Source organism: Pristis pectinata, chromosome 4 (genome assembly GCF_009764475.1).
Source record: "Pristis pectinata isolate sPriPec2 chromosome 4, sPriPec2.1.pri, whole genome shotgun sequence".
Lineage (NCBI taxonomy): Eukaryota > Metazoa > Chordata > Chondrichthyes > Rhinopristiformes > Pristidae > Pristis > Pristis pectinata.
Window position 1 is genome coordinate 74,213,906 of NC_067408.1, and position 16,693 is coordinate 74,230,598.

At 41.2% G+C, this 16,693-nt stretch overlaps 1 protein-coding gene across 2 annotated transcripts in view; it reads left to right on the top strand.

Moving 5' to 3' along the window:
• Nucleotides 1-16,693, top strand: part of cnksr2a (connector enhancer of kinase suppressor of Ras 2a) — a 371,916-nt gene that overhangs the window by 223,009 nt on the left and 132,214 nt on the right. For both annotated transcript variants that reach the window (XM_052013677.1, XM_052013679.1), the window contains exons 10-11: nucleotides 6,297-6,430; nucleotides 12,870-12,905. In XM_052013677.1, the coding sequence (XP_051869637.1) occupies nucleotides 6,297-6,430; nucleotides 12,870-12,905 (170 nt within the window). The remainder of the gene's footprint in view (nucleotides 1-6,296; nucleotides 6,431-12,869; nucleotides 12,906-16,693) is intronic.

Genomic DNA, 16,693 nt, shown 5'->3' on the forward strand with positions numbered 1-16,693 from the left:
AAAAAGAGCATGCATTACAAAGTTGCCAGGCTACCTGCAGTACACTGAAAGAATGCAGCTTAATCAGCATCTCAATTCCTCCTCCTGGTTTTGGGCCTATTGAATTTAGCCCCTTCTGGATACTATGCGTCTGCATCAGTGACAATAACATTTCCGTCATTGTAGACCAGCAACATGATCAACTGAACATGTAAGGTAAACTGTAGAACAGCTCAGTTAAAAAAAATGGTGCCAACTAGAGGTGACTTTTTTTGTGTGCAGCTCCCAAGGGAATCGTCAAATATTCCCATTTGGAACTACTACAGCTGAAATCTGCAGCCACAGAGACTGCAATAAGCATTGTTTCAACCTATTTAAAAGAACTAACAATCTTCAGACCTGGCTGACTGGCGACTCCAGACCACCCGGGGAGCGAGTGCAGGAGCTGGAAGCTCAGGGAATGTCTTCATTGTCTCAGAAAAGGTGGCTGCAAGGGCAGGGCTGCAGGTAAAACTGAAACACAGGGCCCTAAGGACCTCCCCCACCTCCCCCCCACCATCCTCTTCACGAATGTACAGTCTCTGGAAAATAAGACTGAAGACCTCAGAGCAAGACCGCAGTACCAGAGGGACATCAGGGACTGTTGTGTGCTCTGCTTCACAGAGACACGGCTCACCCCCAGCACTCTGGACACAGCGCTCCAGCCCGAAGGCTTCACCATATGGACTGGATGGCGGCATCAGGTAAAGGCAGAGGCGGCGGCATTTGCTTCATGATTAACTCTTCATGGTGCACAGATGTGGCAGTTCTGTCTCAGTCCTGCTCCCCAGTCTGGAACATCTGGCGGTCAAGTGTCATCCGTTCTATCTGCCCAGGGAGTTCTCTGCTGTCATCCTGATGGTGGTGTACATTCCACCCCGGCAAATGTCAAGCTGGCACTGGAGGAACTGAGCACCGTGATCAACAGCCACGAGGCAGCGCACCCTGATGCCTTCCCGATCATCGTGGGGGACTTCAACCAGGCTTGAAGAAGACTCTGACAAACTACCAGAAACATGTCACCTGCAGAACCAGAGGAGCCAACACACTCGATCACTATTACACCACCGTCGAGAACACTTACTGTACCATTCTGCAGCAACACTTTGGCAAGTCCAATCACCTGGCTGTACTTCTACTCCCGTCATATAGGCAGAGACTGAGGACCACAGCACCAGTGGTGAGGACTGCAAAGGTGTGGTCAAGGGGAGCGGAGGAGCGTTTACAGGACTGCTTTGAATCAGTGGACTGGACCATATTGAGGGATTCATCTTTGGATCTGAATGAATATTGCCACAGCCGTCACCAACTTCATCAAGACCCACATGGATGAGTGTGTGTCTTTGAGAACGTACCGAGTTTTCCCAAACTAGAAGCCCTGGATGAACCATGAGATTCATAGTCTGCTGAGGGCTAGATCTGTGGCATTCAAGACTGGCGGACCAGAATCCTACAAGAAGTCCAGGTACGATCTACGGAATGCAATCATGAGAGCGAAAGGCCAATTCCATGTGAAGTTAGAGACACAATCGGATGCATGACAGCTGTGGCAGGGTTTGCATGCCATTACTTTCTATAAGGCAAAATCTCACAGCATAAATGGCAATGATGCTTCACTTCGCAATAAACTCAATGCCTTTTATGCACCCCACAGCATCCGACGACCCTGTGATCTTTGTCTCAGAAGCCGATGTCAAAACATCCTTCAAGAGGGTGAACCTTCACCAGGTGTCAGGCCCCAACGGTTATCTGGCAGGGTACTGAAAATCTGTGCCAACCAACTAGTTGGAGTGTTCAAGGACATCTTCAACCCCTCACTGCTGTGGTCTGAGATTCCCAGCTGCTTCAAAAGGGCAGCAATCATACCAGTACCCAAGAAGAGCAGGGTGAGCTGCCTCAATGACTATCACCTGGTAGCACTCACATCTACTGTGATGGAGTGCTTTGAGAGGTTGGTTACGGCCAGAATTAAATCCTGCATGAGCAAGGACCTGGACCTGCTGCAACTTGCCTACCGCCACAACAGATCTACAGCAGACGCAATCTCACTGGCTCTCCAGTCGGCTTTGGAACACCTAGACAACAGCAAAATATACGTCAGGCTGCTATATATCGATTACAGCTCGGTATTCAACACCACGATCCCCTCAGTATTAATCAACAAGCTTCAAAATCTGGGCCTCTGCAACTGGATCCTCAACTTCCTTATCGGGAGACTGTAGTCAGTGCGGATCAGTAATAATATCTCCCTCCTCACTGACAATCAACACAGGTGCACATCAAGGATGCGTGCTTAGCCCACTGCTCTACTCTCTCTACACTTATGACTATGTGGCTAAGCACAGCTGAAATGCCATCTAAAAATTCAAGCTCAAACGCCATCTATAAGTTCGCTGATAGTAAAAACTCAGATGGTGATGACAAGGGGTACAGGAGAGAGACAGATCGGCTAGTTGAGTGGTGTTGCAACAACCTCACGCTCAGCATCAGCAAGACCAAGAAATTGATTGTGGACTTCAGGAAGGGAAAGTCGGGAGAACACACACCAGTCCTCATTGAGGGGTCAGCGGTGGAAAGGGTGAGCACCTTCAAGTTCCTGGGTGTCAACGTCTTGGAGGATCTATCCTGAGCCCAGTACATTGATGTAATCATGAAGAAGACATGCCAGCAGCTCTACTTTGTTAGGAGTTTGAGGAGATTTGGTATATCACCAAAGATTTTTACAAATTTCTATAGATGTACGATGGAGAAGATTCTGATTGGTTGCATCACAGCCTGGTATGGAGGCTCCATTGCAGAGGATTGCAAGGGGCTGCAGAGAGTTGTAGACTCAGCCAGCTCCATCACGGGCACAACCCTCCCCACCATGGAGGACATCTTCAGCAGGCGGTACTTCAAGAAGGTGGCATCCATCACTAAGGACCCTCACCATCTGGGACATGTCCTCTTCTTGTTACTACCATCAGGGAGGAGGTACAGGAGCCTGAAGACCCACACTCAATGATTTTGGAACAGTTTCTTCCCCTCTGCCATCAGATTTCTGAACGGTCCAAGAACACTACTTCATTATTCCTTTTTGTGCACTATTTATTTATTTTGTAATTTATAGTAATTTTATGTCTTTGCACTGTACTGCTGCTGCAAAACAATAAATTTCACAACGTATGTCAGTGATAATAAACCTGATTCTGATTCTCATGATGGTCTGATATGTGGAAGCTGCCTGGTCAATACAAGCCTCTCTGATGATAATATTGCAGTTTGAAAGTTTTCCATTTGTGATCAATGGGTCAAGAAACAGCTGAAAAAGCTTTATAGGGAAACTGATGAGGTCTGTGGGTCTGGAGCTGAGTGCTCATGGTGAAAGCCAAAAATGTTATTGGTGAGTAGGTTGTTGGTGTGTAAGTGCCGCATGACAACATTATCATTGACAACTTCCATCACGTTCCTGATGGCTGAGAGAAGAACACCTCCCATCAGTTAGTTGATCATTTGGAACAGATTATGTGTGTGTAAAAGACCAGCGTTGGAGTAGCACAGAATCTCACAGGGTTACAAACTCTGCAGGGGAGCTACAGGGGAAGAGAGTTGTGAGACCATCGAAGGATTTGAACATTAAGCAATATTAAATTTAAATCATGTCCATCCTGGAAGTCAGATAGATCAGCAAGTTCAAGGCTGATGGGAGTAGAATAGATACAGGCAGCAGGTTCCTAATGTATTAACAAATCCCTGCGATGACCTCTTATAGTTATGAATGCTTCACATTATGAAGTGCCCATGCGCTGAAGTGGTGCAAGTCAACCAGGAAGATGTGGAAATGGCCAAATCAGAAGGTAGAAGAGCATGAGGTGTCAATTCTGCAGCTCATTTCTCATCCTCGTGATATCCAGAACATCAAATCATAACAAGGGCAACTAGTAATGTGAGGCATTAATAGCTATGAGAGAACATCAAAAGGATTTGTAAAATTAACAATCTGCATATCAAACTATAAATGCTTGTGAAATGACCTCTGAAAATTGTATGCGAATAGTACACTTCAATTTGAATCAGTCTGAACCTGTCAATAATCATTCAAGTCCAGTCTAGGTTCAGGTATCTGAAAATGAAGCTGCTGCTTCATTGCACCAATGTCCTTCTAGTATCTGATTGTTTTATAGGTAAAACAAACAGATTAACCATTTTAATCACTCTGTCACTTGAATGTTGTTGCTAATGGATATTTCCTGAAAAAGAAAAGCCGTTATTGATGAGTTCAGAATGTTGTAAAGTAGCTGGTGTTAATTGACAATTAGGATTTGTGGTCTTGCCCTCTTGAGATTTGACTTCCGCATTCATGCAGGTTCTTTTTGGTGCAAAAAGTTAGCTGTAGATTCCAGAGAGAGTTAGTCCTGAGAGCTTAACATTGGCAAGTGAGTGCTCAGAGCTTTATATGGTAGGATTATGAATGTAATAATAATATTATTATGATAATGATAATAATATAAACATTGAAATTTGAATGAAATATCTCAGCACAGGGAAATAAGTGTCCAGTACAGCAGACCTCGCATTATTTTTTAACGTGGGCTTATTTTAATAATTTGCAAATGGCGGTGTACAGTTTAGGCAATTTTGCAGTCAGTAGACTCTTGCATCTATAAATCATGGGAATAAACGTCAAGGAAATGTTTTGATAGCATTTGATATCAAGGCAATACTCATGTTTTTCCAGTTTAGGATGTAACTTTCAGATTAACATAAAGTTGGTCTCACTTTGATGCTGCTGTAATAAGCACCCTTTCAGATGATTGAAAGATATTCATGTTGGACTGCTGCTGGTTTGGAAAAATGTTTCAAATACTAGATTAAAATTCAAATGCTAATTCAAATTCAAATTCTGTAACTTATCCATGGACTGGCACAAAGTGTCATCCAGAATTGTAGACCGATATCAGCAAAGAAGAAGGCCATTCAGCCCTTCAAAGCCAGACCATCTCTCTGCAAGACACCTATCCTACTCCCTCTCCTTTATCCTATCCATGTAGCTCTACAATGATTATTTTCTTCCAAGTGCTGATCCAATTCCTTTCTTTACAGCACAAATGAATCTGCCTCTAAAACCGCGAATGCAATGCATTTGGAATGCTAACAATCTGTAAATGTTATCTTTGGTTCCTTTCCCAATTGGGTTAAGCCTCTTTATTGTGGTTCTTAACCTTTCCTCCAATGAGACCAATTTCTGTCTGTCTACTCAATCTAGACCTCTCATTTTGAACAACTCTACTACATCTCATCTCTATTTTATTAGCTCCAGGGAGAACAATTCCAACTTCTTCAGCCTTTCCCTGTAACATAGGTCCCTTGTTCACAATAAACCTTCTATTAAGTCTTTTCTATATCCTCCAAATTCTTCCTAAAAGATAGTGATCAGTATTGGATGCAGTTCCCCATCAGTGGCTGAGTCAATGTTTTATGAAGATAGGTTATTACTTGCTTATTTTTGGACAATACAGCCCAGGATCGCATGTGTGTTTTTTTTTCAGATCACTTTATCAACTTGCACTGGTGTCTTCAAAGACTTATTAACAAGAACACTCTGGTCTCTCTATTCCTGCATCCCTTTGGAACTGCTCCCTTTATTTATTTTGCCACTCCTCATTCTTCCTACCACTTCACACTTTTCCACATTAAATTTCACCAACCAAATATTCATCCACTCCACCAGCTAGTCTATGCCCTCTTGAAATCTATTGCTATCTTCCTCACTGGTCACTTGGCTGGAACTTTAGATATCACAGTACAATGCTTTTCCAAACAGTGCATGTTTTGTACCTACTTACAGTAAATAGGTGACACTTTGAAGGCAATATCTTAGAAGGTTTGATCAGTCTTTGACATCTTCTCAGGAGAGAGCTCAACAAATTCTATAGCTTTTGCATCAGCTAGAGGGAAAAACTAGGAGCTCCTATCCCTAGAAAATTACATCTCCTCAAAGTGGCAGGAGCAGTACCACGGGAGATCTACTCACAAACAGAAATATGTGAAAGATGATGCATTATTTGTTTTCTCCTGTTGATGTAGCTATGTAAAGTGGACAATCGGTTAAGTTTGATGTCTGAGATTACTGCGATCTTTCCATTGTGTTTCTTGACACCAGCATTTTGTAGCAATAAAAGACGATTTTGTCCATCTCTTTTTTTTTTAACCAAGTTTTTGTTTAATATTTGCTGGCAATAATCTGGCTTAAACTCATGAATTTTATGCTCCATGTTTTTTTTCCCTTTTCTAAACAGCCAATCATCCCGAAAAGTCCAACTGGGAGTGTTGCCACGCCAACTGGTACTCTCAGTACACCTACAAAGCGAGATAGTTCTGCACTACAGGACCTTTACATTCCCCCTCCTCCGACAGAACCGTACACTCCCAGGTAATCATTTGATATCATTGTTCTTCTTTATTTAAATAAATCTTACAATAAATATTCCTGTTTTTGAAATGCTTGATAGAAAATGATGCATTGATGATTCATTCAGTGCAGTTCAATTCTATTTATAGCTAACACCTCACACAGTATGCTCCTGTTAAATCTAGAGCTGATTTTCTATAACCTTTGCGTGCCTCTCCCATATCAAGAAGTTACATGGTATGCTGTCATCCAAGGTAATTTATCAAATAGATCTGCACTTATAGAATTGGAGAATTCCATGTATTAGATTGTGAGAAGTGTAATCAATGAGTGGAATAAGCATTTATATTTTTAAAAGTTGAACTGCAAATTGCATTTCTCTTGCTGTACATCAGAAAAAAAACACAGCAATTGATTTTTTTTCATAAATTTTTGGTTTTCTAAAGTTGTGAAAAAATACTGTTTCTATTTAATTTGAGCATGATGCATTTTCAACCAAAAAATATGAAAAGCAAAGCTGAAATTCTAATCGTAGCACAAATGGAACACAAAATTATAGACTCAGTGGTAAAACTGAAGAGCTGCATTCACTGTTCCATCTTCGTGAGATTTTGTAAGATCATCCAGTGTCTGCATCAGGTGCTGTCAGATCTAGTCTCAAATATCACTGTGGCAGTGAAGCTCCATCTACTCTGTATTTGAATGCCAAATACGACTCCTATTTGGAGTATGATTCCTCTGCAGTGGCATAGTAAATTCACTGTGTTAACAATTTTTTTTCCCCTTGGGCATATGGCCAGTGGGAACAGGTTTGAGAATTTGTGGAGTCATCTCACACAGCACATTACAGGCAAATGTGGAGGGCCAGCTTTCGATCCATTGCACCACTCTGTCCTGGGCGCAGCACGTAGCATTTCTCAATGTTAAGATGGTTTTTCATAATTTGTAAAAATCTTGAGTTGTTCAAGTCAGATTAGAGATCTTTGCTGGCCCTGCCTTCAGCTACTAATTCCCCAGACTTTGGAATTCCCTTTCTAAAATTCTTCACCCCTTCACCATCTTCCCTGTAAGACTAAAAATCTACATTTTGAACCAAATTTTTGTTGTCTATCCAAGCAATTCCTTTTTTTGGTTTGGGGCCAACATTTTTTGGTAATATCCCTATGAAAATGTTTAATTGTTTTTGTGTTAAAGATATCACATTGAAAATGTTGCTGTTTTTGAGCTACGCTACAATAGAACAAATCTTAACAAAATGATGGGGCTTTAAGATACCTTGAAGCTTTAACCAAAACATAACGACTTAACAGGAGTGCACAACTAAGTGTTGTAGATTTGTTATGGTAATTATGTAAAAAATTATGCATGAATTATCTATTTTCTTCCATATACAGTGGTACCAGAAAAAAAAAGCAGTTGATAATTTTGGCTTAAAATGTATCTTAACAAATGCCCTTTAGGTAGTTATGACTAAATTTATAATTTGAAGAAAAATTCAGAATTATCAGAAGATTGTGTCAATCTACTTAGAAACCTATTTGTTCTGTAAAATTACACAGAGCTGCAATTTAAATTCAGTACTTGGTATGTTAACTTGTGTCTCAAGGAGCCTACTGAAGCCATTTCATCATAGAACTGTTTGGCTTAGTTTTGCCAAAAGAGTAGCCAGTCGTTGCTTTTATGTTCTGTGGTACTACAAAACTGCAAATGCAGGTTAAGATTTATAGACTGGGATTAACCATTTCATAATGGTGTTTTATTGCACATCCTCTTGGCAGTCTGGTTCTTAAAGGTATATTCTTTGGTGACATGTCTCATTGCAGAAGGAATTTTGACTACCTAAGATAGCAGCATGTTGATGTTCTTGTGCAGTGTGTTTCTGAACTGTGCTGGAAATACCTCAGAGCTCCCTTCACCATATTTCTAAGTCAGTATTCAGTGTTGTTACAAATTCTTCCATCTGTCTGTGAAGTTCATCATAGTTGGGTTCAAGCTTCCTAATGTTCTTTAGCAAATGCTGACAGCATTTCAACATTATTTTTTCTTCGTAGTAACCTTTGCCCCACTGTCAGTTGCAATGCTTATTTTCAAATATCTTAGGCTAGAAATTGGATTTCACCCTTTATTTTGACACCCTACACTCATTGCATTCATTGCTGACCCTGTGAAAAAATAATGTGAGGTTACCCAGAAGGCTGGTTAAAGAAATGTTAGGAGATGTATGTTAGGTGGAACTCATATGGTTGCTCATAAGATTCACATTCAGCGTAACACAGCTGCTTGTGCTTTTCTGCTCATCAATGAGAGAAGACCATCAATCCTTAAATGCAGACTCCTTGTGCCAGCCAGGCAGCATCAGAACATGCACAGTGACTGCCATGAGAAACGGGCTGCAGGGAAGAGGAAGGATGATTCAAGCAGTGTGATATTGAAGAGATAGTGGTGAGGAGCAATGTCCTGTGTGTTGGAGTGGGCAGGACATCTGCTGGACCCAATATGGGAAGAACTGGAATACTGTCAGCCAGGAGCCATCCCTGAACTATGGAGCAAGTAGAAAGGAATATCATGACCATACTAGATATGTCTCTAGATCAATACGAGACACACAGAAACATACTGTAAATTCATCTGCACTCCCCCCGTCCATCCAGACAGAGGCCAAGTCTCCATAAAGATGATGATGAAAAACTCACTCGATATCCTTCATTGCCTCCCCTTAGTCAAAGACAGCGAGGAAAAGAAGGGCTACCTGGATGAGAAGGGGGTCTCCCAGTTGCAGCAAACATTCTCAGTGGAGGACCCCATCCTACAGCTAATTGACTGATGGGGCACCTATACCCAAACAACATAAAGAGCAAGATTAGTCCCCAGCTATTCCCACCAACAATGTTTTATTGCAATTACTGCATTCCCTGTGATTCAATCAAAAAGTGGACACCGTTCTTCTCATCTGTACTACTATATCACCGTTAACATTCGGGGATCTGAGGGGTAAGTTTTTTTTACACAGAGATTGGTTAATATCTGGAACTCGCTGCCGAGGAGATGGTGAAATTCAATACAATTACTACATTTAAGAGGCATTTAGACGGACACTTAAATAAACAAGGTAGAGAAGGATACAGTCCTAATGCAGGCAAAAGGGTTTCATGTAAATGGGCAAAAAGGTTGGCATGAATGTGGTGGACTGAAGGGCTTATTTCTGCGCTGTATGAGTCTATGACTCTAAGATGTTTTGGCTGCAGATTACAAGTGCAACTTAATGGGACAGGTCACCTGCTTGCCCCCTCAGAAAAGCAGCTCAAGAAGCAGGAGGGAGCACTGGAGGAAGAGGAGGAGGAGGAGATGGTGATGAAGGACATAGTCTGTCGTTGCACCTGACACCCCACACCACCACCTCAGAGACTGGCACCATGAGGAATAAGCAAGTGAGGTTAGAGGGATTCATGTCACAGGGAGGTGCACCAGGCTAAAGTCTGACGCCAGGTGTAGGAGATTTAATCCAGAGGAAGGACTGTGCATCCATACTGTCCAGAAGGCTCAAGTGAGGACCACCATTGGAATACTGTCATGACGAGGCTAATGCAGATGCACAGAAGGATAGTTTGTGAGATGTCAGGCCTACCTCACTGAACACAGGGGCTGCAGGAGCACAGAGGACACCATCTCCAAGATATTGTTTGAGGTCTTGTTTGCTTCTTTCCTAGGGATTGGTGAGAATCCCGTCATATAGCATCTACTGGGTCAGGTGAAGCACAGATAAAGGCACTTGAACTTTTTCAGCTTCCTTGCAATTTTGCCCGGATTAGGCACGACTTCTCGCTACCACCTGGGAACATTGAACACTTTAAAGGAATGGTGGTATACCACCAGGATCAGCTTGATGTCCTCACTGAGCAGCAAGATGCCATTCACAGGCAGAATGCAGCTCACTCTGGACACAGGGACGTCACCCATAAGCAGCTCATATTTCTACAGGATTAAGTGGAAGTTGCTCATCAGCAACTGGCTGCTCTCCACAAAGGGAGAGATGCTGGGTGTCAGCAGTTTGCTTTCCTATATGAGAGATGTGATGCATGAGCAGATCGCTGCCCTACAGGAGCAGATGTGTAGCACACAGGAACTGCTTCCTACTCTGTCGGAGCGGTGATGTACTCCTGCATTCAGACATCTTTTCAATGTGATCAGACCCCTGCTCAGATTGTACTACGAGCCACTTCCAAGGTTAGTAATAAATACAGCAGGGTCCAGGCATCTATCCACTGGTCAACTCCGGATCTGGATTTTGAAACAATTGTGGAGCAGTCTCAGTCCCAGCAGCTCATTGCAACATTTTGTATCCAGTCCCTCAAGAGGTGGTCTGGTTTGTAGGGTCAGGAATTGATGACCCCTTCATGACGACACCAAATCAGCTCCACCATCTCCTCATTAGCAGCACACTCACCCATGTCCAACAGCCATGCATACAGGCTACTCCTTCAGTTGTCCAAGGCCAGCAGCCTGAATGAACCCGGTTCATCCAGGGCAGAGCTTCTCGTGGTTCATCAAGGACATCTGCCTGGACTCAAAGTGACGAAGAGCAGCCTTCCAGCAGCCAAACCACAGCCACAGAAAGGATGCTGCGATATTGTGCAACCACATTAAGGTCCCCATAAGGGTGTTAAACAGGAAAGCATATTAAAGTTCAGTTATGATTTTGAATTTCTGTTTTATTTTATCTTTTGTTGCTACAAATGAGTCTGAACACACTAGCTCCAGTCAGATGTGGCAGCTGCTGGGTACTATTCTGCAGATGCTGCCAAGCCTGATCCAGGATGGAGTGCTGCCAGAGGTTTCATCACTGAGGCACCCCCTGAATGAGTCTGTCAGCAGCTAAAATCACGGATTGGAACAGCACAGAAGGAAGCTATTCAACCTGTTGTGTCCATACTAGCTCTGTGTAAGAGTAATCAGCTAGTTCCACTCCCCTGCCATCTCCACTTAGCTCTACAAGTTCTTTCCTTTCAGATACTTGTTCAGCTCCCTTTTGAATGCTAGAATTGAATACGTCTCCACTACTGCCCCTGGCAGTGCATTGCGCTATGTAAAAATAAATTCTCTCCTCATTTCACTTTTGGTTCTTTTGCCAATCACCCTCATTCCATATCTCCTGTTTCTTGAAGCCAAAGAACATCTACATCTTTCATGATTTTAAGTGCCCTCATCAGATCCCCTCAAAACCTCCTCTGTTCCAAGGATAATAACACTAGCTTCTATCTATCCACACAACTAAAGTCCGTCATACCAGAAATCATTTCAGAAAATGTCTTCTACACCCTCTCTAAAGCCTTTGCATCATTCCTCATGGTGCCTGAACTGGACAAAGTACTCCAGTTGTGGGCAAAATGCTCCTGTTGTGGGCAAATCAGTAAAAATGATCACCATGACTTCCTCATTTTTGTGCTTCATGCCTCTATTATAAGCCCCATTTTCTCAAGTTGTCCTGCCACTTTCCTCAAAATAAGCACAAAATCCCCAGACCTCCCTGTTCTTGTACCCCTTTCAGAACTGTGCTTGCTGGTTTGTTGCCTCCTCCTTCATCTGCTTCTCATGTCATCTGCCACCTCTCCGCCCATTCCACCAGGTGGTATCTCTTTGAAGCCCATTAGTATCCTCCCCAGAGATCACCAGGCCTCATAATTTAAATGCTGAAAAAAACCTCTCACTGTTAATGTTGGCACAAAATAGTCTGGGCACCCTACTCTCAATATGTCAGAAGAGTGCTCCTTTAAAAAACAACAGAAGCAACAAAGTAGTCCGGTGTACTCCTGGCTGTAGTGAGTTTGTTTCTCATCGGTCATCAGTGCACCTTTGAACTCCTCTTTATAGCAGGAGGGTAGAAATGAGGTTTCGATGAACAGTAACCTCATTGGGTGCACATTTGATGGCAGGAAAACATCAAGTGTACTTTCTTGATCAGCACATAGAATTGCCTGGCCCAGTTTTGCAATGGGCACAGTTTTGTGGATTAAGTCAACTTTTGCACATCAAAACATGGGAATCAATCCAATTTCTAGGCTCTTCTGTCCTGCTGTCTGTGAATATCATTTAGTGTCTTGATCTCAGTTATTTTACTTCTTTTCATAATTTCTGTAAGCAGTTTTCACGCTTTTCCTGCCTGTTTGGGAGGAAAGGTATAATGAAACACCATCGACCCGATAATGGCTGGGGTGAAGTTGAAGTGCTAGCGAGTGGAAGTCACATCTTTGAGGCTCTAAAACAAAATTGAACTAAAGTCACCATGTGGCTTATCTTCTCTGCCTTCTTTTGTGCCAGTTACATTTACTTTTGCAGTTACTTCCTTAAATCTTAATTTCACAAAATAACTTGAAAAATAACTTGTGGGTATTTTTTTATAAATGTTCCAGCTATTGTGTGGGCTGTACTTGTGGGTGCTTTATGTGTGTGACTTTTTTTGCAGAAGGCTGGGAGGTTCCAGTATCTCTAGAATTAACAGGTAAGTCCTTGTGAGATGTGTCTGTTCAATCATTGTGAACCAGTTAATCCCAGAACAGAAAAATGTAATAATTGTTTACAATAATTTTTTGAAGGTAAATTCATATAATCCCACAGTTCTTTGATCCTGCAACCAAGTTGTGTTTCTTGGTTGTGTATTAGCAGAGAGTAAATTTGATTATGATGAGGGATATGTTCGTGCATGAGCACTTACGGCTGTAATATGAATTAAAAGTGGAATGTAAACTCAATTTTAATGACTTTTGCTGCCTTCAATATGTAGACCCCAAAATTCTCAGCAACAATTTCATGGTCAAAATTGTTTGAAGTGACTGCAAGCAACTTTGGTTTTGCCAAAAAAAACTCAGTTTTTTTGGGAAAAATACAGCAAGCTGACATTTTGTAAGATTGAATTGCAGTGTATCTTCACACTAATGGATTTTGATTACGAGCAGATTTTAATTTTTCTGTGTGATGTCTCTATTTTAGTGAACACAATAAAAAAATTTAATATGAAGCAAAATGTTTCCACATCAATGCTGATATTTTGATTTATTTGCAAACCTGAAACATCACATTGCCGTAATTAGTTTTCTGCTGGACAATGTCTATGGGATGTCTGAACATTTTCTTTTCTTTGTTTCTGAGTTCTGTTCTATGTCAGCATTTTGAACAGCAGAAACCAGGCTTCTGCCCATAAATAATTTGCTTTCAACTATTCATAGTTTACCTTATGATATCAGATGTGTCTTTCTATAAATATAAACCTGGTTTAATGCCATATCTGCTCAGTTTTGCTAATCTCACCTACTGTTTGTGTAGCCAATGCACATTTCATCTATTTCAGTGTCTATTTTCAGGCATACACCTGAAAATAAATACATTTATATAAACATCAGCTTGGCTCAGTTTGGAGTACTTAAGCCTTTTAGTCAGTAGGCTATAAATTCAAAACTTACTCCAGGGCTTGAGTTCATAATCTATGGAGGCATTTCTGTGCAAAATTAATATATTGTCCAAGTTTTGTTTTAAGAAATAGAAATAGACCATATTGTCCTTCAGGCCTTTGGGTCTGTGTCTCTCTGTTCCAACCCAATCTCTGTACTTACAGAGTTTGAGATCTAATGATCCTAGTCTGGAGTATGCTGAGGGACTGAGCATGCACCACTTGGGGTAAAGATTTCCAAAGGTTTACAATTCACTGAGTAAGGAAGTTTCACTTCATCAGAGTTCTAAATAGCTGAGCCCCTAATCTGAGATTAACTCTGGATCCTCCACCCCAAGGAACTGACCTTTCAGCATCTAACCAATCTGCCAGAATAATAGCATTTCAACGAGGTCACCTCTTATTCTTCCAGTGAGTATAGGCCAATCATACTCAGTCTCTTCTTGCAGGATAGCCCCTTCTTCCCTAGAATGAATCTAGTGAAGGTATGTTGCACTGACCCCACAGCAAGTATTTCCTTTCTTAAGGACAAAGACCAAAGCTAAACTTTGCAATAAATCTGGGTTTGCTCAAGCACCAAAGAGTTGCAGCAAACCTCATAACCATTTGTACCCTTAAAACCCCCACAATTTGCACAGAACAGTGAGATGAAGTCTGTTTATTTAGCCGTCAGTTTAAAGGGGTTTCCTGGGAAAAAACCTCTCTCAGCCAATAATAGCAAATCAATTGATCTTGCATCTCCATTACTGTTCTGCACCTGAGCATTATTGAAAATAATCAGGATAGTTTGAGTGAGATGCTTCATAAAATAGGCAATTCTAGAGTTGACACGGCCCTCAAAATAGATTCATGTATGCTGCTGCTACTGTTGCTAAGGAACATAGCCTTTATAATATTCCAAATGGTATTTGTTCACCTCACTTGATAACTATTCTTATAATTTTCCATATTCTTTATGGACAAATATTTATCCATTTCTTCATTAAATTGATGCATCATTTCCTGCTTTTACAAGGTTTTTATTGTACACATCCAAAAACCTGATCAGGGTAAACATTATCTAGTTTCACCTGATGGTCTTTAACTCTGTGGATACCCTGATGTTTTTAGTTTAAGTGCAGTTTTAAATAGAGTACTTCCATCAGTGAGAAAAATGGTATTTAATCTGTTTTTCTTCTCACTTTATCACTGCTCTTCATCATTTTGTATATTTAGATTACATGGTTTGTCCATTTTTGAATCTTTGCCAAACGTTGGACAGAATGTGACATATTGAGGCAAACCTTGTCTTCATATCCAACCCCGGTGCTTGAATCATCTGCTATGCCATTCAGTGGTAGAAAAAATGTTGTATGTAAAATGCCCAATAGTTTCGAGTGGAGACAGGGCCATTATTTAAACAATGACTAATTCAGAACTTTTTGACAAACTCACGTAGGTCATAAAATATTCTGTTGGAGGATGGGTTGTGTAGCATTGAGGCTTTCTGAAGCATATGTCAGCTAGCAGTACTAATGGGGGACATGGGCGGGAAAAGATCCACTTCCCAAATTCTAACTCACTTCTAAATAGGATAATATCAGATATTTATTTATTAGTCACACGTACATCGAAACACACAGTGAAATGCATCTTTTTGTGTTACTGAGAATATGCTGGGGGCAGCCCACAAGTGTAGCCACTCTTCCGGCGCCAACATAGCATGCCCACATCTCCTAACCTGTACATCTTTGGTATATGGGAGGAAACTGGAGCACCCGGAGGAAACTCATGCAGACATAAAAACTGAGTAGAGAACAAATTTAGCCTTGTAGTTCTATTTCTCTTACTAATGGATTAGATCCAGAACTATTTCAGGTATGGACAACACAGTGCCGCAGCAGTTGATGTTACTGCCTAACATTCCCAGGAACTGGGTTCAATCCTGACCTTGGGTTCTGTTCTCTATGGAGTCTGCACATTCTCTTTTTGACAGTGTGGGCTTGCACCTCGGTGCTCTAGTTTCCTCCCACATCCCAAAGACATGATGGAAGATTAATTAGCTACTGTAAAGTACCCTTCAGTGAAAGTAAGTGTCAAAAGTATCAAAGGGGAGTCAATGGGCATGTGATGGAGAATAAGTTGCAGGTGACAGGGGAAAAGAAGAATAGGACTGAAAGGACTGGTGAGTTAAATGGCTTCCTTCTATGCACTGATCAGTAATTAAGAGGGTGCTTTAATGCCTCAAGGACAACTAAGACATTTTTTTGTTCCCCTTATGGGTTCAAATACACAGATATGGAGACTTAATTGTTTTAAACAAACATTCTTCATAGATTTCCCTGAAAATCCTCTCTGCCTGAAGCCTCGGCCATTCTAAACTAATGTAGTGGTGTTGATAAGATTAATTTAAACAATGCCACAAAGCCAGAGACAGAAAATAGTTACTAGCATTTGGACAGTTTAAACAACTCTTAAGATTTCTGCTCCTTTCTTGACTTAATATGAATGTGAATAAAAAAACTCGCCACATGGAGGAAATATCAGGTTTATGTTTTTAATGTCATTTTAGAATGGCCTCTTCGATATCAAATTATCATACTTTATATTCCTATAAAATAATCCCTGTTACTTTACTGGGAAATACCTGCTGAACAGGGAATTCTTGACAGTTCTGTCTAAAATGACAGGAGGAAATATTTGATAAAAGTGCGTTTAAATAACCATTCAGTAACATTGGTCACAGTAACTTCTCGGTTTACAATCCTTTAATGTTTTGTTTCTCACTCTGCTGATCATACTACTCAATGACATTTCTGGGATATAATAATACTCCACTCTATGCACCATGGATTAACATTAAG